This window comes from Bombina bombina, chromosome 11 (genome assembly GCF_027579735.1).
Source record: "Bombina bombina isolate aBomBom1 chromosome 11, aBomBom1.pri, whole genome shotgun sequence".
Lineage (NCBI taxonomy): Eukaryota > Metazoa > Chordata > Amphibia > Anura > Bombinatoridae > Bombina > Bombina bombina.
Genome location: NC_069509.1, coordinates 9,511,133 through 9,537,267, shown reverse-complemented (window position 1 = coordinate 9,537,267; position 26,135 = coordinate 9,511,133). Strand labels below are relative to the sequence as shown.

The 26,135-nt window shown below is 44.4% G+C and overlaps 1 protein-coding gene and 1 long non-coding RNA gene across 2 annotated transcripts in view; one reads left to right on the top strand and one right to left on the bottom strand.

Moving 5' to 3' along the window:
- The window catches only part of MMP25 (matrix metallopeptidase 25), a 134,290-nt gene that overhangs the window by 19,459 nt on the left and 88,696 nt on the right, over positions 1-26,135 (bottom strand). The window contains exons 5-9 of the mRNA XM_053694646.1: positions 25,265-25,441; positions 25,093-25,174; positions 17,542-17,624; positions 17,312-17,464; positions 8,622-8,879 (exon numbers count right to left, since the gene is read on the bottom strand). Coding sequence (XP_053550621.1) covers positions 8,622-8,879; positions 17,312-17,464; positions 17,542-17,624; positions 25,093-25,174; positions 25,265-25,441 — 753 coding nt within the window. The remainder of the gene's footprint in view (positions 1-8,621; positions 8,880-17,311; positions 17,465-17,541; positions 17,625-25,092; positions 25,175-25,264; positions 25,442-26,135) is intronic.
- On the top strand, positions 4,317-10,661 carry LOC128642015 (uncharacterized). The gene is made up of 2 exons (XR_008399609.1): positions 4,317-4,514; positions 5,137-10,661. It is a non-coding gene; the product is annotated as an uncharacterized LOC128642015 (long non-coding RNA).

Here is a 26,135-nt window from a genome sequence, read left to right as displayed (position 1 = left end):
ACTGCTGTGTGTGACTGAGACATGAGGTGTCTGGTGCTGTAACTAGATAAGAGCTATTTGTCTGTACTGGGTTTGCTGGGTGTATAAAGCCGTCAGTACAGGTTACTGCTGTGTGTGTGTGAGACATGAGGTGTCTGGTGCTGTAACTAGATAAGAGCTATTTGTCTGTACTGGGTTTGCTGGGTGTATAAAGCCGTCAGTACAGGTTACTGTGTGTGTAACTGAGACATGAGATGTCTGGTGCTGTAACTAGATAAGAGCTATTTGTCTGTACTGGGTTTGCTGGGTGTATAAAGCCGTCAGTACCGGTTACTGCTGTGTGTGTGAGACATGAGGGGTCTGGTGCTGTAACTAGATAAGAGCTATTTGTCTGTACTGGGTTTGCTGGGTGTATAAAGCCGTCAGTACCGGTTACTGCTGTGTGTGTGTGACTGAGACATGAGGTGTCTGGTGCTGTAACTAGATAAGAGCTATTTGTCTGTACTGGGTTTGCTGGGTGTATAAAGCCGTCAGTACCGGTTACTGCTGTGTGTGTGTGAGACATGAGGTGTCTGGTGCTGTAACTAGATAAGAGCTATTTGTACTGGGTTTGCTGGGTGTATAAAGCCGTCAGTACCGGTTACTGCTGTGTGTGTGTGACTGAGACATGAGGTGTCTGGTGCTGTAACTAGATAAGAGCTATTTGTCTGTACTGGGTTTGCTGGGTGTATAAAGCCGTCAGTACCGGTTACTGCTGTGTGTGTGAGACATGAGGTGTCTGGTGCTGTAACTAGATAAGAGCTATTTGTCTGTACTGGGTTTGCTGGGTGTATAAAGCCGTCAGTACCGGTTACTGCTGTGTGTGACTGAGACATGAGGGTGTCTGGTGCTGTAACTAGATAAGAGCTATTTGTCTGTACTGGGTTTGCTGGGTGTATAAAGCCGTCAGTACAGGTTACTGCTGTGTGTGACTGAGACATGAGGTGTCTGGTGCTGTAACTAGATAAGAGCTATTTGTCTGTACTGGGTGTGCTGGGTGTATAAAGCCGTCAGTACCGGTTACTGCTGTGTGTGACTGAGACATGAGGTGTCTGGTGCTGTAACTAGATAAGAGCTATTTGTCTGTACTGGGTTTGCTGGGTGTATAAAGCCGTCAGTACCGGTTACTGCTGTGTGTGTGAGACATGAGGTGTCTGGTGCTGTAACTAGATAAGAGCTATTTGTCTGTACTGGGTTTGCTGGGTGTATAAAGCCGTCAGTACCGGTTACTGCTGTGTGTGACTGAGACATGAGGTGTCTGGTGCTGTAACTAGATAAGAGCTATTTGTCTGTACTGGGTTTGCTGGGTGTATAAAGCCGTCAGTACAGGTTACTGCTGTGTGTGTGACTGAGACATGAGGTATCTGGTGCTGTAACTAGATAAGAGCTATTTGTCTGTACTGGGTTTGCTGTGTGTATAAAGCCGTCAGTACCGGTTACTGCTGTGTGACTGAGACATGAGGTGTCTGGTGCTGTAACTAGATAAGAGCTATTTGTCTGTACTGGGTTTGCTGGGTGTATAAAGCCGTCAGTACAGGTTACTGCTGTGTGTGTGACTGAGACATGAGGTGTCTGGTGCTGTAACTAGATAAGAGCTATTTGTCTGTACTGGGTTTGCTGGGTGTATAAAGCCGTCAGTACAGGTTACTGCTGTGTGACTGAGACATGAGGTGTCTGGTGCTGTAACTAGATAAGAGCTATTTGTCTGTACTGGGTTTGCTGGGTGTATAAAGCCGTCAGTACCGGTTACTGCTGTGTGTGACTGAGACATGAGGTGTCTGGTGCTGTAACTAGATAAGAGCTATTTGTCTGTACTGGGTTTGCTGGGTGTATAAAGCCGTCAGTACCGGTTACTGCTGTGTGTGTGACTGAGACATGAGGTGTCTGGTGCTGTAACTAGATAAGAGCTATTTGTCTGTACTGGGTTTGCTGGGTGTATAAAGCCGTCAGTACCGGTTACTGCTGTGTGTGACTGAGACATGAGGTGTCTGGTGCTGTAACTAGATAAGAGCTATTTGTCTGTACTGGGTTTGCTGGGTGTATAAAGCCGTCAGTACAGGTTACTGCTGTGTGTGTGTGAGACATGAGGTGTCTGGTGCTGTAACTAGATAAGAGCTATTTGTCTGTACTGGGTTTGCTGGGTGTATAAAGCCGTCAGTACCGGTTACTGCTGTGTGTGTGAGACATGAGGTGTCTGGTGCTGTAACTAGATAAGAGCTATTTGTCTGTACTGGGTTTGCTGGGTGTATAAAGCCGTCAGTACAGGTTACTGCTGTGTGTGTGTGTGAGACATGAGGTGTCTGGTGCTGTAACTAGATAAGAGCTATTTGTCTGTACTGGGTTTGCTGGGTGTATAAAGCCGTCAGTACCGGTTACTGCTGTGTGTGTGTGACTGAGACATGAGGTGTCTGGTGCTGTAACTAGATAAGAGCTATTTGTCTGTACTGGGTTTGCTGGGTGTATAAAGCCGTCAGTACCGGTTACTGCTGTGTGTGTGTGAGACATGAGGTGTCTGATGCTGTAACTAGATAAGAGCTATTTGTCTGTACTGGGTTTGCTGGGTGTATAAAGCCGTCAGTACCGGTTACTGCTGTGTGTGACTGAGACATGAGGTGTCTGGTGCTGTAACTAGATAAGAGCTATTTGTCTGTACTGGGTTTGCTGGGTGTATAAAGCCGTCAGTACCGGTTACTGCTGTGTGTGACTGAGACATGAGGTGTCTGGTGCTGTAACTAGATAAGAGCTATTTGTCTGTACTGGGTTTGCTGGGTGTATAAAGCCGTCAGTACAGGTTACTGCTGTGTGTGTGTGAGACATGAGGTGTCTGGTGCTGTAACTAGATAAGAGCTATTTGTCTGTACTGGGTTTGCTGGGTGTATAAAGCCGTCAGTACAGGTTACTGCTGTGTGTGTGAGACATGAGGTGTCTGGTGCTGTAACTAGATAAGAGCTATTTGTCTGTACTGGGTTTGCTGGGTGTATAAAGCCGTCAGTACAGGTTACTGCTGTGTGTGTGTGAGACATGAGGTGTCTGGTGCTGTAACTAGATAAGAGCTATTTGTCTGTACTGGGTTTGCTGGGTGTATAAAGCCGTCAGTACCGGTTACTGCTGTGTGTGTGACTGAGACATGAGGTGTCTGGTGCTGTAACTAGATAAGAGCTATTTGTCTGTACTGGGTTTGCTGGGTGTATAAAGCCGTCAGTACCGGTTACTGCTGTGTGTGTGTGAGACATGAGGTGTCTGGTGCTGTAACTAGATAAGAGCTATTTGTCTGTACTGGGTTTGCTGGGTGTATAAAGCCGTCAGTACAGGTTACTGCTGTGTGTGTGTGAGACATGAGGTGTCTGGTGCTGTAACTAGATAAGAGCTATTTGTCTGTACTGGGTTTGCTGGGTGTATAAAGCCGTCAGTACCGGTTACTGCTGTGTGTGTGACTGAGACATGAGGTGTCTGGTGCTGTAACTAGATAAGAGCTATTTGTCTGTACTGGGTTTGCTGGGTGTATAAAGCCGTCAGTACCGGTTACTGCTGTGTGTGTGACTGAGACATGAGGTGTCTGGTGCTGTAACTAGATAAGAGCTATTTGTCTGTACTGGGTTTGCTGGGTGTATAAAGCCGTCAGTACAGGTTACTGCTGTGTGTGTGACTGAGACATGAGGTGTCTGGTGCTGTAACTAGATAAGAGCTATTTGTCTGTACTGGGTTTGCTGGGTGTATAAAGCCATCAGTACCGGTTACTGCTGTGTGTGTGACTGAGACATGAGATGTCTGGTGCTGTAACTAGATAAGAGCTATTTGTCTGTACTGGGTGTGCTGGGTGTATAAAGCCGTCAGTACCGGTTACTGCTGTGTGTGACTGAGACATGAGGTGTCTGGTGCTGTAACTAGATAAGAGCTATTTGTCTGTACTGGGTTTGCTGGGTGTATAAAGCCGTCAGTACAGGTTACTGCTGTGTGTGACTGAGACATGAGGTGTCTGGTGCTGTAACTAGATAAGAGCTATTTGTCTGTACTGGGTTTGCTGGGTGTATAAAGCCGTCAGTACAGGTTACTGCTGTGTGTGACTGAGACATGAGGTGTCTGGTGCTGTAACTAGATAAGAGCTATTTGTCTGTACTGGGTTTGCTGTGTGTATAAAGCCGTCAGTACCGGTTACTGCTGTGTGTGTGACTGAGACATGAGATGTCTGGTGCTGTAACTAGATAAGAGCTATTTGTCTGTACTGGGTTTGCTGGGTGTATAAAGCCGTCAGTACAGGTTACTGCTGTGTGTGACTGAGACATGAGGTGTCTGGTGCTGTAACTAGATAAGAGCTATTTGTCTGTACTGGGTTTGCTGGGTGTATAAAGCCGTCAGTACAGGTTACTGCTGTGTGTGTGTGAGACATGAGGTGTCTGGTGCTGTAACTAGATAAGAGCTATTTGTCTGTACTGGGTTTGCTGGGTGTATAAAGCCGTCAGTACCGGTTACTGCTGTGTGTGTGACTGAGACATGAGGTGTCTGGTGCTGTAACTAGATAAGAGCTATTTGTCTGTACTGGGTTTGCTGGGTGTATAAAGCCGTCAGTACCGGTTACTGCTGTGTGTGAGACATGAGGTGTCTGGTGCTGTAACTAGATAAGAGCTATTTGTCTGTACTGGGTTTGCTGGGTGTATAAAGCCGTCAGTACCGGTTACTGCTGTGTGTGACTGAGACATGAGGTGTCTGGTGCTGTAACTAGATAAGAGCTATTTGTCTGTACTGGGTTTGCTGGGTGTATAAAGCCGTCAGTACAGGTTACTGCTGTGTGTGTGAGACATGAGGTGTCTGGTGCTGTAACTAGATAAGAGCTATTTGTCTGTACTGGGTTTGCTGGGTGTATAAAGCCGTCAGTACAGGTTACTGCTGTGTGTGTGTGACTGAGACATGAGGGGTCTGGTGCTGTAACTAGATAAGAGCTATTTGTCTGTACTGGGTTTGCTGGGTGTATAAAGCCGTCAGTACAGGTTACTGCTGTGTGTGACTGAGACATGAGGGGTCTGGTGCTGTAACTAGATAAGAGCTATTTGTCTGTACTGGGTTTGCTGGGTGTATAAAGCCGTCAGTACAGGTTACTGCTGTGTGTGACTGAGACATGAGGTGTCTGGTGCTGTAACTAGATAAGAACTATTTGTCTGTACTGGGTTTGCTGGGTGTATAAAGCCGTCAGTACCGGTTACTGCTGTGTGTGACTGAGACATGAGGTGTCTGGTGCTGTAACTAGATAAGAGCTATTTGTCTGTACTGGGTTTGCTGGGTGTATAAAGCCGTCAGTACCGGTTACTGCTGTGTGTGACTGAGACATGAGGTGTCTGATGCTGTAACTAGATAAGAGCTATTTGTCTGTACTGGGTTTGCTGGGTGTATAAAGCCGTCAGTACCGGTTACTGCTGTGTGTGTGTGACTGAGACATGAGGTGTCTGGTGCTGTAACTAGATAAGAGCTATTTGTCTGTACTGGGTTTGCTGGGTGTATAAAGCCGTCAGTACAGGTTACTGCTGTGTGTGTGACTGAGACATGAGGTGTCTGGTGCTGTAACTAGATAAGAGCTATTTGTCTGTACTGGGTTTGCTGGGTGTATAAAGCCGTCAGTACCGGTTACTGCTGTGTGTGTGTGACTGAGACATGAGGTGTCTGGTGCTGTAACTAGATAAGAGCTATTTGTCTGTACTGGGTTTGCTGGGTGTATAAAGCCGTCAGTACAGGTTACTGCTGTGTGTGTGACTGAGACATGAGGTGTCTGGTGCTGTAACTAGATAAGAGCTATTTGTCTGTACTGGGTTTGCTGGGTGTATAAAGCCGTCAGTACCGGTTACTGCTGTGTGTGTGAGACATGAGGTGTCTGGTGCTGTAACTAGATAAGAGCTATTTGTCTGTACTGGGTTTGCTGGGTGTATAAAGCCGTCAGTACCGGTTACTGCTGTGTGTGACTGAGACATGAGGTGTCTGGTGCTGTAACTAGATAAGAGCTATTTGTCTGTACTGGGTTTGCTGGGTGTGTAAAGCCGTCAGTACAGGTTACTGCTGTGTGTGACTGAGACATGAGGGGTCTGGTGCTGTAACTAGATAAGAGCTATTTGTCTGTACTGGGTTTGCTGGGTGTATAAAGCCGTCAGTACCGGTTACTGCTGTGTGTGTGAGACATGAGGTGTCTGGTGCTGTAACTAGATAAGAGCTATTTGTCTGTACTGGGTTTGCTGGGTGTATAAAGCCGTCAGTACCGGTTACTGCTGTGTGTGTGAGACATGAGGTGTCTGGTGCTGTAACTAGATAAGAGCTATTTGTCTGTACTGGGTTTGCTGTGTGTATAAAGCCGTCAGTACCGGTTACTGCTGTGTGTGACTGAGACATGAGGTGTCTGGTGCTGTAACTAGATAAGAGCTATTTGTCTGTACTGGGTTTGCTGGGTGTATAAAGCCGTCAGTACCGGTTACTGCTGTGTGTGTGTGTGTGAGACATGAGGTGTCTGGTGCTGTAACTAGATAAGAGCTATTTGTCTGTACTGGGTTTGCTGGGTGTATAAAGCCGTCAGTACCGGTTACTGCTGTGTGTGTGACTGAGACATGAGGTGTCTGGTGCTGTAACTAGATAAGAGCTATTTGTCTGTACTGGGTTTGCTGGGTGTATAAAGCCGTCAGTACCGGTTACTGCTGTGTGTGAGACATGAGGTGTCTGGTGCTGTAACTAGATAAGAGCTATTTGTCTGTACTGGGTTTGCTGGGTGTATAAAGCCGTCAGTACCGGTTACTGCTGTGTGTGTGACTGAGACATGAGGTGTCTGGTGCTGTAACTAGATAAGAGCTATTTGTCTGTACTGGGTTTGCTGGGTGTATAAAGCCGTCAGTACAGGTTACTGCTGTGTGTGACTGAGACATGAGGTGTCTGGTGCTGTAACTAGATAAGAGCTATTTGTCTGTACTGGGTTTGCTGGGTGTATAAAGCCGTCAGTACAGGTTACTGTGTGTGTGTGACTGAGACATGAGGTGTCTGGTGCTGTAACTAGATAAGAGCTATTTGTCTGTACTGGGTTTGCTGGGTGTATAAAGCCGTCAGTACAGGTTACTGCTGTGTGTGTGTGAGACATGAGGTGTCTGGTGCTGTAACTAGATAAGAGCTATTTGTCTGTACTGGGTTTGCTGGGTGTATAAAGCCGTCAGTACAGGTTACTGCTGTGTGTGTGTGAGACATGAGGTGTCTGGTGCTGTAACTAGATAAGAGCTATTTGTCTGTACTGGGTTTGCTGGGTGTATAAAGCCGTCAGTACCGGTTACTGCTGTGTGTGTGTGAGACATGAGGTGTCTGGTGCTGTAACTAGATAAGAGCTATTTGTCTGTACTGGGTTTGCTGGGTGTATAAAGCCGTCAGTACAGGTTACTGCTGTGTGTGTGTGTGTGAGACATGAGGTGTCTGGTGCTGTAACTAGATAAGAGCTATTTGTCTGTACTGGGTTTGCTGGGTGTATAAAGCCGTCAGTACCGGTTACTGCTGTGTGTGTGTGAGACATGAGGTGTCTGGTGCTGTAACTAGATAAGAGCTATTTGTCTGTACTGGGTTTGCTGGGTGTATAAAGCAGTCAGTACAGGTTACTGTGTGTGTGTGACTGAGACATGAGGTGTCTGGTGCTGTAACTAGATAAGAGCTATTTGTCTGTACTGGGTTTGCTGGGTGTATAAAGCCGTCAGTACCGGTTACTGCTGTGTGTGTGTGAGACATGAGGTGTCTGGTGCTGTAACTAGATAAGAGCTATTTGTCTGTACTGGGTTTGCTGGGTGTATAAAGCCGTCAGTACCGGTTACTGCTGTGTGTGTGACTGAGACATGAGGTGTCTGGTGCTGTAACTAGATAAGAGCTATTTGTCTGTACTGGGTCTGCTGGGTGTATAAAGCCGTCAGTACCGGTTACTGCTGTGTGTGTGACTGAGACATGAGATGTCTGGTGCTGTAACTAGATAAGAGCTATTTGTCTGTACTGGGTTTGCTGGGTGTATAAAGCCGTCAGTACCGGTTACTGCTGTGTGTGACTGAGACATGAGGTGTCTGGTGCTGTAACTAGATAAGAGCTATTTGTCTGTACTGGGTTTGCTGGGTGTATAAAGCCGTCAGTACAGGTTACTGCTGTGTGTGTGACTGAGACATGAGGTGTCTGGTGCTGTAACTAGATAAGAGCTATTTGTCTGTACTGGGTTTGCTGGGTGTATAAAGCCGTCAGTACAGGTTACTGCTGTGTGTGACTGAGACATGAGGTATCTGGTGCTGTAACTAGATAAGAGCTATTTGTCTGTACTGGGTTTGCTGGGTGTATAAAGTACAGGTTCCTACTTTGCTGTAATGTCTGGTTAAGAAGCAAGGGCTGGGAGTCTGTTATGCAGTGAGATGTATGAGGTCACTATGTAGAGCTCCAGAGGTTTGTGCAGTCTCTGTGCTGGTGCAACTTGGTACAGGCCATGAGAGCTAATGTTCAGGGAGTAAACACCTGGTCAAGGTGTTTGCTAATAAAGCGAAGACATCCGGGGCTACGGGAGATCTGATGGAGATGCTGTGAATGGTCAGTTAATGGGTATTAAGCGCTACACCTTCCTATCTCACCATTTGTCCAGCTTATGACATCATCTACATTAGGGGGCACTCCTTTCCAGAGCTCGCCATTCTTTGGGTATCCTGAGTCTGGTCTTCCAGTCTTCTCATCTAATCTCCAAAACTGATTGTTGCGGAAGAAATACGTTTTCTTGTTTCCTGGCCAAACAAAAGCACCATCTATGCTATCGGTATTCAGTCCAAAATCTGTAAGTGCTCGTGGGTATCCCGGCTCCACCAGGGTGTCTTTAAACACCCAATACCGACTCCCTGAAGGTGACAAAGAAATCAATGAAGTGTGCTAGAATTTTTTTTTTTAAGGAACACTGAACCCAACATTTTTTTTTCGTGATTCAGATAGACCATGAAATTTTAAGCAACTTTCTAATTTACTCTTATCAAATTTTCTTCATTCTCTTGGTATCTTTATTTGAAATGCAAGAATGTAATTTTATATGCCGGCCCATTTGCGGTGAACAACCTGGGTTGTCCTTGCTGATTGGTGAATAAATTCATCCACCAATAAAAATGTGCTGTCCAGAGTTCTGAACCACAAAAACTTAGATGCCTTCTTTTTCAAATAAAGATAGCAAGAGAACGAAGAAAAATTGATAATAGGTGTAAATTAGAAAGTTGCTTTAAATTGCCTGCTCTGTCTGAATCATGAAAGAAAATATTTGGGTTCAGTGTCCCTTTAAGGATTTAGCAAATGTGCTTTCTTCTGCAGATATTGTGAAGGGGCACAAGGATGATATTTAATTTAGGCGTGCCGCTGCCTGCAACCATATTTGTCATTCGTTTCTACAATGAATGCCGAATGTGACAAAATGAACACGCCTAGCGCAGGGCCGGATTTACATCTCAGAGCATTTTAATATTGCACTAGTGCTTGCACAGAAGTGTGTTAGCCTCTTGCAAAAGAGTTAAACACATAGTCAATGTCAGTTCTGAGACAGCAATACACATCTGTGCAGACCCAGATGGGCTCATAGGACATGTTTATTGACAAGCCATTAGTGTATTGCTTTTCTGGAGATGACTTTGACTATGTGCTTAACATTTTGTTGGAGTTAAACACAGTTTTGTGTAAACAATAGCAATATTAAAACTAGCAGCATGCAAGCTCATCAACAACATGTGCAGCCAGTGGAAGAAAACCTAAAATGTAGGTATTTTTTCCACTACATGAAAAAAATCTTGTGAACTCTGATATTTTTGGTACAAATACACACAGATGTTACATTTATTTAGTTCTGAAATATAGATATAATATGATGTTGCTCTCAAAGGAAAACATGGAATGTTGTAGATTATATGTAATCCAGGGGTCAACAAATGTGTTTAAAATTAGAAATTCAATTTACCACAATACAAAAATACCACACTTACTTGATAAAAGAACAGATGAACAATTTTTTATGTGATGTGTGTGTACGTGTGTATATATATATATATATATATATATATATACACATACATACATACATACAAACAAATATGCCATGTGAGTGGTTTACACACATACACATTTTACAGCCTTACAGTCTACAAATTTTGTTGTCAAAGTGCCCTAAAGGCTGTAAAATTTGTAAATCACAATTGGTAGCTTGTAATAAAGAGCAGAGCAGCTAGTCCCACATAACCTCCTCACCTCCAAGGCCTTTATAGAACAAAAACATTCATCCTGAAGCAGAATTTAACCCCCTGGCTATAAAAATGCACTACAGCATATAACAAGTGAATACACTGCAACCCTCTCTGGTAGCCAAGGGGTTAAAGTGCTCTGCTTGTTATGTTGTCATTCTAGGCAGCATTAGAAGCCTTGTACAGTCCTAACCTGTTGTTCTGAAGCTTTCATTCCTCAACAAAAAGTGTCTGCTACACATCAGCATGGAGCTTGGCTGTGTGAGGCAACAGAAGTACATAAAATAAAAGTGAAACTAAACATGCCTGGCGAAAATGGGAGGGGTTTAGTTTTAATATTTGCCCCTCTCTCCTTCATGGCTCCCTCAACTGCTGTAACATATTCCCAATAAACACTCGACTCTGTAAGCACCTGGCAGCACAATTCTTACTAAAATTAATGCCCTCACAAAAAAAAAATTAAAAAAAATATTTTTTATTAATGACAGGCAGGCGCCCCTCACTGCAAGGCGCCTGTAGGCACATGCCTACTGTGCCTAATGGGAAATCCGGCCCTGCTGTCTTGCATATGTGTATCCAGTCAACGGATCATCCATTACTTGTGGGATATTCTCATTCCCAACAGGAAGTTGCAAGAGGACACCCACAGCAGAGCTGTAATATAGCGCCTCCCCTAACTGTCATAGCCAGTCATTCTCTTGCAACTCTCAACAAGCTAGGACATTGTAGGAGAGAGTGGTTAAATATAGCTAGTTTATTTTCTTCAATCAAAAGTTTGTTATTTTTAAATAGTACCGGAGTTGTGCTATTTTATCTCAGGCAGTAAATAGAAGAAGAATCTGCCTGAGGTTTCTATGATCTTAGCAGGTTGTAACTAAGATCCATTGCTATTCTCACATATGTCTGAGGGGATTACACAGATGAGGTAACTTCAGCGAGAGAATGGCGTGCAGTTTATTCTGCTATCAGGTATGTGCAGTTATAATTTTTTCTAGAGATGGAAAACACTAGAAAATGCTGCTGATACCGGATTAATGTAAGTTAAGCCTGAATACAGTGATTTAATAACGACTGGTATCATGCTTACTCCCAGGGGTAATACCCTTATGATATTGCAATATAAAACGTTTGCTGGCATGTTTAATCGTTTTTATATATGCTTTGGTGATAAAACTTTATTGGGGCCTAGTTTTTTCCACATGGCTGGCTTAAATTTTGACTAGAAACAATTTCCACTATTGTAGTATAAAAGTTACAGTTGGTGCAGTTAAAATTACAAACTGTGACCTCCAGCTTCCCTCAAAGGCCCTCTGAATGCTATAGGACATCTCTAAAGGGCCCAAAGGCTTTCCAAAGTCGTTTTATTGGGGAAGGTAGGGCCACAGCTTGCTGTGGCAGTTGGTTGTGACTGTTGAAAAACGTCTATTTCGTTTTTTTTGTTTTTTTTTATCCGTTTTTTGAACTAAGGGGTTAATCATCCATTTGCAAGTGGGTGCAATGCTCTGTTAGCCTATTATACACACTGTAAAAATTTTGTTTGATTTACTGCATTTTTTCACTGTTTTTCAAATTCTGACAAAATTTGTTTCTCTTAAAGGCACAGTACCGTTTTTTATATTTGCTTGTTAACTTGATTTAAAGTGTTTTCCAAGCTTGCTAGTCTCATTGCTATTCTGTATAAACATGTCTGACATAGAAGAAACTCCTTGTTTATTATGTTTAAAAGCCATGGTGGAACCCCCTCTTAGAATGTGTACCAAATGTACTGATTTCATTTTATGCAATAAAGATCATTTTCTGTCTTTAAAAAATGTATCACCAGAGGAATCTGACAAGGGGGAAGTTATGCCGACTAACTTTCCCCACGTGTCAGACCCTTTGACTCCCGCTTAAGGGAATCACGCTCAAATGGCGCCAAGTACATCTAGGGCGCCCATAGCGTTTACTTTACAAGACATGGCGGCAGTCATGGATAATACACTGTCAGCGGTATTAGCCAGACTACCTGAACTTAGAGGTAAGCGAGATAGCTCTGGGTTGAGACAAAATGCAGAGCATACTGACGCTTTAAGAACCATGTCTGATACTGCCTCACAATATGCAGAAGCTGAGGAAAGAGAGCTTCAGTCAGTGGGTAATGTTAATGACTCAGGAAAGATACCTGATTCTAATATTTCTACATTTAAATTTAAGCTTGAACACCTCCGCGTGTTGCTTAGGGAGGTTTTAGCTGCTCTGAATGACTGTGATACCATTGCAGTGCCAGAGAAATTGTGTAGACTGGATAAATACTTTGCAGTGCCGGTGTGTACTGATGTTTTTCCAAATACCTAAATGGTTTACAGAAATTATTAATAAGGAATGGGATAGACCAGGTGTGCCGTTCTCTTCCCCTCCTATTTTTAGAAAAATGTTTCCAATAGACGCCACCACATGGGACTTATGGCAGACAGTCCCTAAGGTGGAGGGAGCAGTTTCTACTCTAGTAAAGCGTACTACTATCCCTGTCGAGGACAGTTGTGCTTTTTTTTTTACATCCAATGGATAAAAAATTAGAGGTTACCTTAAGAAAATATTTATTCAACAAGGTTTTATCCTACAGCCCCTTGCATGCATTGCCCCTGTCACTGCTGCTGCGGCGTACTGGTTTGAGTCTCTGGAAGAGGCTTTACAGGTAGCGACTCCATTGGATGACATACTTGGCAAACTTAGAGCACTTAAGCTAACCAATTCTTTTATTCTGATGCCATTGTTCATTTGACTAAACTAACGGCTAAGAATTCTGGTTTTGCTATAGGCGCGCAGAACGCTATGGCTTAGATCATGGTCAGCTGACGTGACTTCAAAATCTAAGCTACTTAACATTCCCTTCAAGGGGCAGACCCTATTCGGGCCTGGTTGAAGGAGATTATTGCTGATATCACTGGAGGAAAAGGTCATGCCCTTCCTCAGGACAGGTCCAAATCTAGGGTCAAACAGTCTAATTTTCGTGCCTTTCAAAACTTCAAGGCAGGTGCGGCATCAACTTCCTCTAATAATAAACAAGAGGGAACTTTTGCTCAATCCAAGACGGTCTGGAGACCAAACCTGACATGGAAAAAAGGTAAGCAGGTAAAAAAGCCTGCTGCTGCCTCTAAGACAGCATGAAGGAACGGCCCCCTATCCGGGAACGGATCTAGTAGGGGGCAGACTTTCACTCTTTGCCCAGGCGTGGGCAAGAGATGTTCAGGATCCCTGGGCATTGGAAATCACATCCCAGGGATATCTTCTGGACTTCAAAGCTTCCCCCCCCAAAAGGGAGATTTCACCTTTCACAATTATCTGCACACCAGATAAAGAGAGAGGCATTCTTACACTGTGTACGAGTCCTCCTAGTTATGGGAGTGATCCATCCAGTTCCAAAGGAGGAACAGGGACAGGGTTTTTACTCAAATCTGTTTGTGGTTCCCAAAAAAGAGGGAACCTTCAGACCAATTTTGGATCTAAAGATCTTAAACAAATTCCTCAAAGTTCCGTCGTCCAAGATGGAAACTATTCGTACCATCCTACCACTGATCCAGTAGGGTCAATATATGACTACAGTGGATCTAAAGGATGCTTATCTTCACATTCCGATACACAAAGATCATCATCGGTTTCTCAGGTTTGCCTTTTAAGACAGGCATTACCAGTTGTAGCTCTTCCCTTGGGATTAGCTACAGCCCCAAGAATCTTTACAAAGGTTCTAGGGTCACTTATGGCGGTCCTAAGGCCGCGGGGCATAGCAGTAGCCCCTTATTTAGACGACATCCTGATACAGGCGTCAAACTTCCAAATTGCCAAGTCTCATAGGGACGTAGTACTGGCATTTCTGTGGTCGCATGGGTGGAAAGTGAACGAGGAAAAGAGTTCTCTATCCCCACTCACAAGAGTTTCCTTTCTAGGGACTCTGATAGATTCTGTCGAAATGAAAATTCACCTGACGGAGTCCAGGTTATCAAAGCTTCTAAATTCCTGCCGGGTTCTTCATTCCATTCCGCGCCCTTCGGTGGTTCAGTGTATGGAAGTAATCGGCTTAATGGTAGCGGCAATGCACATAGTGCCGTTTGCACGCTTACATCTCAGACCGCTGCAACTATGCATGCTCAGTCAGTGGAGCGGGGATTACACAGATTTGTCCCCTCAACTGAATCTGGACCAAGAGACCAGGGATTCTCTTCTCTGGTGGCTATCTCGGGTCCATCTGTCCAAAGGTATGACCTTTCGCAGGCCAGATTGGACAATTGTTACGACAGATGCCAGCCTTCTAGGTTGGGGTGCAGTCTGGAACTCCCTGAAGGCTCAGGGATCATGGACTCAGGAGGAGTCTCTCCTTCCATTAAATATTCTGGAACTAAGAGCGATATTCAAGGCTCTTCAGGCTTGGCCTCAGTTAGCAACTCTGAGGTACATCAGATTTCAGTCGGATAACATCACGACTGTAGCTTACATCAACCATCAAGGGGGAACGAGAAGTTCCCTAGAGATGTTAGAAGTTTCAAAAATAATTCGCTGGGCAGAGATTCACTCTTGTCACCTATCAGCTATCCATATCCCAGGTGTAGAGCACTGGGAGGCGGATTTTCTAAGTCGTCAGACTTTTCATCCGGGAGAGTGGGAACTCCATCCGGAGGCATTTGCACAACTGATTCATCGTTGGGGCAAACCAGAACTGGATCTCATGGCGTCTCGCCAGAATGCCAAGCTTCCGTGTTACGGATCCAGGTCCAGGGATCCCAAGGCGACACTGATAGATGCTCTAGCAGCGCCCTGGTCTTTCAACCTGGCTTATGTGTTTCCACCGTTTCCTCTGCTCCCTCGAGTGATTGCTAAGATCAAGCAGGAGAGAGCATCGGTGATTCTGATAGCACCTGCGTGGCCATGCAGGACCTGGTATGCAGATCTAGTGGACATGTCATCCTTTCCACCATGATCTCTGCCTCTGAAACAGGACCTTCTACTTCAGGGTCCTTTCAACCATCCAAATCTAATTTCTCTGAGGCTGACTGCCTGGAGATTGAATGCTTGATTTTATCAAAGCGTGGCTTCTCCGAGTCAGTTATTGATACCTTAAGACAGGCACGAAAGCCTGTCACCAGGAAAATTTACCATAAGGTATGGCGTAGATATCTTTATTGGTGTGAATCCAAGGGTTACTCATGGAGTAAGGTCAGGATTGCTAGGATATTATCTTTTCTCCAAGAAGGTTTGGAAAAAGGATTGTCAGCTAGTTAAGCGTCTGGCAAATGTTCCAGACGTTCAGGCATTTTGTCAGGCTTTAGTTAGAATCAAGCCTGTGTTTAAACCTGTTGCTCCACCATGGAGCTTAAAGTTGGTTCTTAAGGTTCTTCAAGGAGTTCCGTTTGAACCTCTTCATTCCATAGATATCAAGCTTTTATCTTGGAAAGTTCTTTTTTTTTTGGTAGCTATTTCCTCGGTTCGTAGAGTCTCTGAGCTATCTGCCTTACAATGTGATTCTCCTTATCTGATTTTTCATACGGATAAGGTAGTCCTGCGTACCAAACCTGGGTTCTTACCTAAGGTGGTATCTAACAAGAATATAAATCAAGAGATTGTTGTTCCATCCTTGTGTTACACAATTTGGACGTGGTCCGTGCTTTAAAGTTTTACTTACAAGCTACTAAAGATTTTCGTCAAACATCTGCTTTGTTGTCTACTCTGGACAGAGGAGAGGTCAAAAGGCTTCGGCAACCTCTTTTTCTTTTTGACTAAGAAGCTTAATCCGCTTAGCCTATGAGACTGCTGGACAGCAACCTCCTGAAAGGATTACAGCTCATTCCACTAGAGCTGTGGCTTCCACTTGGGCCTTTAAAAATGAGGCTTCTTTTGATCAGATTTGCAAGGCGACGACTTGGTCTTGGCTTCATATTTTTTCAAAATTTTACAAATTTTATACTTTTGCTTCTTCGGAGGCTATATTTGGGAGAAAGGTTTTACGGGCAGTGGTTCCTTCCATTTAAGTTCCTGCCTTGTCCCTACCTTCATCCGTGTACTTTAGCTTTGGTATTGGTATCCCACAAGTAATGGATGATCCGTGGACTGGATACACCTTACAAGAGAAAACACAATTTATGCTTACCTGATAAATTTATTTCTCTTGTGGTGTATCCAGTCCACGGCCCGCCCTGTCATTTTAAGGCAGGTAATTTTTAAATTTAAACTACAGTAACCACTGCACCCTATGGTTCCTCCTTTCTCGGCTTGTTTTCGGTCGAATGACTGGCTATGACAGTTAGGGGAGGAGCTATATTACAGCTCTGCTGTGGGTGTCCTCTTGCAACTTCCTGTTGGGAATGAGAATATCCCACAAGTAATGGATGATCCGTGGACTGGATACACCACAAGAGAAATAAATTTATCAGGTAAGCATAAATTGTGTTTTCTAGGGTTACCAGCCATATTGTCCTAGACCAGACATCTACTTGGCCCTGCAGAGGTTTTAGGACTACATTTCCCATGATGCTCAGCTAGCTGATATGTAGTTCCAAAACCTCTGGAGGACCACGTTTGAGGATGTGTGTCCTAGACAGTTATGAGTTACACATGGTGTAGGGAGTAATATCTCTGGACAGAACTATTCATTTTCCCCCTTGCAGACCCTGCAGCATGTGTAACTCATAACTGTCCAGGACAATCTGGTTGAGGTGGAAACCTTATTACAAATTGTACACCATGACATTGCGCCTGCTCAGAGAGCTGGCAGTGATCTGTATTTTATTAACTATCACACATTTTTATTTTGTATTTTTCAGAATTCAGCATTTTATGAGATATTAGATTTTGTGTTTAATGTCCTTTTAAATAGAATTGTTTGGCAGACACAATGGGTCCCTTGGGGAAATATTGCCGTTTTTAAAGAGTTCTCAACGCTGCTGTTTGTACCAGGAGCCTGAGGTCACATCTGCTATTTACACAAATCCACCTCTAAACCGTGTGTACGCACCTCTTTACCCCACACCCTCCTCCACTTGGCATCATCCCTCTCAGGGTAACCACAAGTGTCTCTGGCTGACACTGACCTGAGATGAATATTATCTTGCTGTCATTAATTCGCTCATACACAGCATCCACTTTCGGTAAGTCCGACGGGAGCCCCAGCCAAAATCGATGAAGGTGGGCCGGAGCAAGGGAAACTAACTGCCTGGTAGACTGAACTCTCCAGAAGAACCTGTCTGAGAGACACTAGCGTGAGCCAGGCATGGATAAGTGAGACCAGGTAACGGAGAAAAGAAAAGGATAACGCACTTACTTTTAAAGAAAAAAACCTCCCCACGGATATTAGCAATGGCATCGAAATGAGTGGTGCAGCGGTCTGGGAATGGTAACCGTGGCCTGGAAAAGAGGGAGGTTACTTGAATTATATACTGGAACAAGGGCTTAAAGGGACACTGAACCAAATTCCTTTCTTTTGTGATTCAGATAGAGCATGCAACATTAAGCAACTTTCTAATTTACTCCTATTATCAATTGTTCTTCGTTACCCTTGCTATCGTAATTTGAAAAAGAAGGCAAAGTTAATTTTTTGATTCAGAACCATGGACAGCACTTGATTATTATTGGGTGAATTTATCCACCAATCAGCAAGAACAACCCAGGTTCACTAAAAATGGGCCGGCATCTAAACTTACATTCTTGCATTTCAAATAAAGATACCAAGAGAATGAAGAACATTTGATAATAGGTGTAAATTAGAAAGTTGCTTAAAATTGCATGCTTTATCTGAATCACAAAAGAAAACATTTGGGTTCAGTGTCCCTTTAATAATGGCTTCAGTTATTTTGAGCTAGGCTAGATAGTCTTTCACTGGTGGGTGTCTCCAGGGTGACCCCCTTTACTTAAACTGATAGGTGCCGTCACTATATGGGTCTAATCACTGATGGGCGCCATCACTATGTGGGACTAATCACTGATGGGTAATATCACTATGTGGGACTAATCACTGATGGGTACTGTCACTATGTGGGACTAATCACTGATGGGCACCGTCACTATGTGGGACTAATCACTGATGGACGCCATCTCTATGTGGGACTAACCACTAATGGGCGCCGTCGCTATGTGGGACTAATCACTGATGGGCGCCGTCACTATGTGGGACTAATTTACAGAATGGTAAATTATTCTTATGTCTGAGGTTTGCATTTGCCAAATTGTCAAAAATTATAAATTCTATGTTTTAGATGTTGGTTGATCATTGATAAATTTGCCAAATACTCACTGGCGAAGCATACTATGGTGGGAACACTAAACATATTTATTAGCAGGTTATAACCTGGTGAAGGTGGCAGGGTAGGTTGCTATGGGGTAAGGTTTTGGTGGTGGGTTTAATAGCTGGTGTAGGCAGGGTGGTTTGCTTGCTTCTAAGATTGTGGGCAGTTGGATTACTAACTGATAAAGTTGTCTGGGTGGGTTGCTCATGGGTAAGGTTTTTGGTACATGGGTAACTAACGTGATGTTGGCGAGGGTGGGTTGCTGGCTGTTAACTTTGTGGGTGCTGGGGTTACTAACTAATGAAGGTGGAAGGAGTGGGTTGTGGATATTGGGGTCACTGATCTGTGAAGGGCATTGGGTGGGTTGTTCACTGCTAAGGTTGTGAGTGCTGGAGTTACTAGCTGGTGATATTGGCATGGCTGGGTTGCTCACTAGTAAGGTTGTGAGTGCTGGGGTTACTAGCTGGTGATATTGGCATGGCTGGGTTGCTTACTAGTAAGGTTGTGAGTGCTGGGGTTACTAGCTGGTGATATTGGCATGGCTGGATTTTATCACTAGCAAGGATGTGGGTGCTGAGGTTACAAGCTGGTGATGTTGGCATGGCTGGGTTGCTCACTAGTAAGATTGTGAGTGCTGGGGTTACTAGCTGGTGATGTTGGCATGGGTGGGTTGCTCACTAGTAAGATTGTGAGTGCTGGGGTTAGTAACTGGTTATATTGGCATGCCTGGATTGCTCACTAGTAAGGATGTGGGTGCTGGGGTTACTATCTGGTGATATCGGCATGGCTGGGTTGCTCACTAGTAAGGTTTTGGGTGCTGGTGTTACTAGCTGGTGATATTGGCATGGCTGAGTTTCTCACTAGTAATGTTTTGGGTGCTGGGATTAGTAGCTGGTGGTATTGGCATGGCTGGGTTGCTCACTAGTAAGGATGTGGGTGCTGGGTTACTAGCTTGTGATGTTGGCATGGATGGGTTGCTCACTAGTAAGATTGTGAGTGCTGGGGTTACTAGCTGGTGATGTTGGCATGGCTGGATTGCTCACTAATAAGATTGTAGGTGCTGGGGTTACTATCTGGTGATGTTGGCATGGCTGGATTGCTCACTAATAAGATTGTGGGTGCTGGGGTTACTATCTGGTGATGTTGGCATGGCTGGATTGCTCACTAGTAAGATTGTGAGTGCTGGGGTTACTAGCTGGTGATGTTGGCATGGCTGGATTGCTCACTAATAAGATTGTGGGTGCTGGGGTTACTATCTGGTGATGTTGGCATGGCTGGATTGCTCACTAGTAAGATTGTGAGTGCTGGGGTTACTAGCTGGTGATGTTGGCATGGCTGGATTGCTCACTAATAAGATTGTGGGTGCTGGGGTTACTATCTGGTGATGTTGGCATGGCTAGATTGCTCACTAGTAAGATTGTGAGTGCTGGGGTTACTAGCTGGTGATGTTGACATGGCTGGATTGCTCACTAATAAGATTGTGGGTGCTGGGGTTACTATCTGGTGATGTTGGCATGGCTGGATTGCTCACTAGTAAGATTGTGAGTGCTGGGGTTACTAGCTGGTGATGTTAGCATGGCTGGATTGCTCACTAATAAGATTGTGGGTGCTGGGGTTACTAGCTGGTGATGTTGGCATGGCTGGATTGCTCACTAATAAGATTGTGGGTGCTGGGGTTACTATCTGGTGATGTTGGCATGGCTGGATTGCTCACTAGTAAGGTTTTGGGTGCTGGGGTTACTAACTAATAAAGGTGGAAGGAGTCGGTTGTGGATATTGGGGTCACTTATCTGTGAAGGGCATTGGGTGGGTTGTTCACTGCTAAGGTTTTGGGTGCTGGGGTTACTAGCTGATAATGTTGGCATAGCTGGGCTGCTCATTAGTAAGATTGTGAGTGCTGGGGTTACTAGCTGGTGATATTGGCATGGCTAGATTGCTCACTAGTACGATTGTGAGTGCTGGGGTTACTAGCTGGTGATATTGGCATGGCTGGATTGCTCACTAGTAAGGATGTGGGTGCTGGGGTTACTAGCTGGTAATATTGGCAAGGATGGGTTGCTCACTAGTAAGATTGTGAGTGCTGATGTTACTAGCTGGTGAAATTAGAATGGCTGGATTGCTCACTAGTAAGATTGTGAGTGCTGGGGTTACTAGCTGGTGATATTGGCATGGCTGGATTGCTCACTAGTAAGATTTTGAGTGCAGAGGTTACTAGTTGGCGATATTGGCATGGCTCGATTGCTCACTAGTAAGGTTGTGGGTGCTGGGGTTACTAGCTGGTGATGTTGGCATGGCTGGGTTGCTCACTAGTAAGGTTGTGGGTGCTGGGGTTACTAACTAATGAAGGTGGAAGGAGCGGGTTGTGGATATTGGGGTCCCTTACCTGTGAAGGTCATTGGGTGGGTTGTTCACTGTTAAGGTTGTGAGTGCTGGGTTTACTAGCTGGTGATATTGGCATGGCTGGGTTGCTCACTAGTAAGGTTGTGAGTGCTGGGGTTACTAGCTGGTGATATTGGCATGGCTGCATTGCTCACTAGTAAGGTTGTGAATGCTGGGGTTACTAGCTGGTTATGTTGGCATGGCTGGGTTGCTCACTACTAAGGTTGTGGGTGCTGGGGTTACTAGCTGGTTATGTTGGCATGGCTGGGTTGCTCACTACTAAGGTTGTGGGTGCTGGGGTTACTATCTGGTGATGTTTGCATGGCTGGGTTGCTTACTAGTAAGATTGTGGGATCTGGATTTACTTGTTGGTTATATTGGCATGGCTGGGTTGCTCACTAGTAAGGATGTGGGTGCTGGGTTACTAGCTTGTGATGTTGGCATGGACGGGTTGCTCACTAGTAAGATGGTGAGTGCTGGGGTTACTAGCTAGTGATGTTGGCATGGCTGGATTGCTCACTGATAAAATTGTGGTTGCTGGGGTTACTATCTGGTGATGTTGGCATGACTGGATTGCTCACTAGTAAGGATGTAGGTGCTGAGGTTACTAGCTGGTGATATTGACATGGCTGGGTTGCTCACTAGTAAGGTTGTGGGTGCTGGGGTTACTATTTGGTGATGTTGGCATGACTGGGTTGCTCACTAGTAAGGTTGTGGATGTTGGGGTTACTAGCTGGTGATGTTGGCATGTCTGGGAGAGACTAATGACTGATGGGTACTGTCACTATGTGGGACTAATCACTGACAGGTACTGTCACTATGAGGGACTAATGACTGATAGGTACTGTCACTATGAGGGGCTAATCACTGATGGGTATTTTCACTGAGGGGCTAATCACTGATGCATACTGTCACTATGAGGGACTAATCACTTATCGGTACTGTCACTATGAGGGACTAATGACTGACGGGTACTGTCACTATGAGGGACTTATGACTGATGGGTACTGTCACTATGAGGGGCTAATCACTGATGCGTACTGTCACTATGAGGGACTAATCACTGGCGGGTACTGTCACTATGAGGCACTAATCACTGATGGGTGCCATCACGAAAGAGCACTTCTGTTGGGTACTTTAGCTATGCATGACTGCTTGCAAAATAGTCAAGTTTGGGGATACAGAATGGTAAATTATTTTTATGTCTGAGGTTTGTCATTTGCCAAGTTGTCAAAAATGATAAATTCTATGTTTGTTAGATGTTGGTTGATCATTGATAAATTTGCCAATGCTCACTGGCGAAGCATACTATGATGGGGACACTAAACATATTTATTAGCAGGTTATAACCTGGTGAAGCTGGCAGGGTAGGTTGCTATGGGGTAAGGTTTTGGTGGTGGGTTTAAAAGCTGGTGTAGGCAGGGTGGTTTGCTTGCTTCTAAGATTGTGGGCAGTTGGATTACTAACTGGTAAAGTTGTCTGGGTGGGTTGCTCATGGGTAAGGTTTTTGGTACTAGGGTAACTAACTGGTGATGTTGGCGACGGTGGGTTGCTGGCTGTTAACTTTGTGGGTGCTGGGGTTACTAACTAATGAAGGTGGAAGGAGTGGGTTGTGGATATTGGGGTCACTTACCTGTGAAGGTCATTGGGTGGGTTGATCACTGCTAAGGTTGTGAGTGCTGGGTTTACTAGCTGGTAATATTGGCATGGCTGGGTTGCTCACTAGTAAGGTTGTGAGTGCTGGGGTTACTAGCTGGTGATATTGGCATGGCTGGGTTGCTTACTAGTAAGGTTGTGAGTGCTGGGGTTACTAGCTGGTGATGTTGGCATGGGTGGGTTGATTTCCAGCCTCCAGGATACAATTAAAAGACCTTAATTTTCTTTTCACAGGGTCCATAAAAAATTCAACAATGCTTCAAACCACACACTGGTTCTTAGTCATGACATGACTAAGAACCAGTGTGTGGGTTGAAACGTTGTTGAATTTCTTTATGGACCCTGTGAAAAGAAAATAAAGGTCTTTTAATTGTATCCTGGAGGCTTGGAAATCTACTTATTTTAATACTACATTGAGACTTGGCTAGTCCTGCTCCATGCCACAGGATAACAAACATATAGGTGCTGTCTCCCATACCATTATTTGAAGGCATGGGTGGGTTGCTCACTAGTAAGATTGTGGGTGCTGGGGTTAGTAGCTGGTTATATTGGCATGGCTGGATTGCTCACTAGTAAGGTTGTGGGTGCTTAGGTTACTAGCTGATAATGTTGGCATAGCTGGATTGCTCACTAGTAAGATTGTGAGTGCTGATGTTACTAGCTGGTGGTATTGGCATGGCTGGATTGCTCACTAGTAAGGATGTGGGTGCTGGGATTACTATCTGGTATTGTTGGCATGGCTGGGTTGCTCACTAGTAAGATTGTTGGTTCTGGGGTTACTAGTTGGTGATATTGGCATGGCTGAAATGCTCACTAGTAAGGCTGTGGATGCTGGGGTTACTAGCTGGTGATTTTGGCATGGCTGGTTGCTAACTAGTAAGATTGTGGGTTCTGGGGTTACTAGTTGGTGATATTGGCATGGCAGGATTGCTCACTAGTAAGGTTGTGAATGCTGGGGTTACTAGCTGGTTGTGTTGGCATGGCTGGGTTGCTCACTACTAAGGTTGTGGGTGCTGGAGTTACTAGCTGGTTATGTTGGCATGGCTGGGTTGCTCACTACTAAGGTTGTGGGTGCTGGGGTTACTATCTGGTGATGTTTGCATGGCTGGGTTGCTTACTAGTAAGATTGTGGGATCTGGATTTACTTGTTGGTTATATTGGCATGGCTGGGTTGCTCACTAGTAAGGATGTGGGTGCTGGGTTACTAGCTTGTGATGTTGGCATGGACGGGTTGCTCACTAGTAAGATGGTGAGTGCTGGGGTTACTAGCTAGTGATGTTGGCATGGCTGGATTGCTCACTGATAAGATTGTGGGTGCTGGGGTTACTAGCTGGTGATATTGACATGGCTGGGTTGCTCACTAGTAAGGTTGTGGGTGCTGGGGTTACTAGCTGATAATGTTGGCATAGCTGGGTTGCTCACTAGTATGATTGTGAGTGCTGGGGTTACTAGCTGGTGATATTGACATGGCTGGGTTGCTCACTAGTAAGGTTGTGGGTGCTGGGGTTACTAGCTGATAATGTTGGCATAGCTGGGTTGCTCACTAGTATGATTGTGAGTGCTGGGGTTACTAGCTGGTGATATTGGCATGGCTGGATTGCTCACTAGTAAGGATGTGGGTGCTGGGGTTACTAGTTGGTGATATTGGCATGGCTGAAATGCTCACTAGTAAGGTTGTGAATGCTGGGGTTACTAGCTGGTGATGTTGGCATGGCTGATTTGCTCACTAGTAAGATTGTGGGTTCTGGGGTTACGAGTTGGTGATATTGGCATGGCTGGATTGCTCACTAGTAAGGTTGTGGATGATGGGGTTACTAGCTGTTGATGTTGGTATAGATGGGTTGCTCACTACTAAGGATGTGGGTGCTGGGGTTACTAGCTGGTTATGTTGGCATGGCTGGGTTGCTCACTACTAAGGATGTGGGTGCTGGGTTACTAGTTGGTGATGTTGGCATAAATGGGTTGCTCACTAGTAACATTGTTGGTGCTGGGGTTACTAGCTGGTGATATTGGCATGGCTGGATTGCTCACTAGTAAGGTTGTGGGTGCTGGGGTTACTATCTGGTGATGTTGGTATGGCTGGGTTGCTCACTAGTAAGATTGTGAGTGCTGAGGTTACTAGCTGGTGATGTTGGCATAGCTGAGTTGCTCACTAGTAAGGTTGTGGGTGCTGGGGTTACTATCTGGTGATGCTGGCATGCCTGGGTTGCTAACTAGTAAGATTGTGGGTGCTGGGGTTACTAGTTGGTAATATTGGCATGGCTGGATTGCTCACTAGTAAGGATGTGGGTGATGAGGTTACTAGCTGGTGATGTTGGCATGGTTGGGTTGCTCACTAGTAAGGACGTGGGTGCTGGGGTTACTAGCTTATTATGTTGGCATGGATGGGTTGCTCACTAGTAAGATTGTGAGTGCTGATGTTACTAGCTGGTGATATTGTCATGGCTGGATTGCTCACTAGTAAGACTGGATGTGGATGTTCGGGTTACTAGTTGATAACGGTTATGAGTGGGATTTTCTGACTAGTAATGGTTGTCAAGGCTGGAGTAACTCACTGGTATGTGGGCCCACGTGGAGGAATATAATGGGTTGGTATTGGATGAGGTGGCTTTGCTTCAGGAGATGAAACCTTTTTACCTACGAGAAAAATGTTAACATAAAAAAACAGTAAGAGGCATCAGTTGCCCTGTCACCTAAAAGCAGCACTTTATATTCCCAGTAACTCACCGTACAGAGTCTGGATACCCATCACATCATCAGGGGGCAATCTGTAGCGTCCAGGATCCCCCACAGTACCCTGGTAATAAGGCATCATGATAGAATTCTCAGCTGAGGAATGAGACAGACCAAGGCTGTGCCCAAATTCATGAACTGCCACAGCAAAGAGGTCTGTGCCCTTGTCATCTGTGGGGGTGACAAAGCAAATCTGTGACCAGATTGTAAAAGGCATGCCATGCACATTATACAACTGGCACAATCTGGTCTAAACCTGGTGCCAAATAGCGCATGGGAAAAATTACAATTTATAGTTATGGGTGTAATTGTAATATAAAGATTTGCTCAAATTCTCTAGAAAACAATGTATTGCCAATAAGGCAGTACCGTCCGGAAGTGAAGTTACAGAGCCTTCTAATTCATCTGATAACAAGACCCGTGCCCCTGGTACCAACCTGCTCTCAAGTGTAGTGTATCTAAAAGGCATCATAACCTATAAACCCATTGCAATATAAGTGTAAATATTTCTTATTCTGGTTTGCAACAACCTCTTTTGCTCATACTCAGTTAATCTGTAGCTCTAATGAAAATATATCTATTATAAACATACTGATTGTGGTCATTAATAATAAATATATATATATATCTTATAAACATACTGATTGTGGTCATTAATAATAAATATATATATATCTTATAAACATACTGATTGTGCTGCATTGTGGTCATTAATAATAAATATATATATATATCTATTATAAACATACTGATTGTGGTCATTAATAATAAATATATATATCTTATAAACATACTGATTGTGGTAATTAATAATAAATATATATATCTTATAAACATACTGATTGTGGTCATTAATAATAAATAT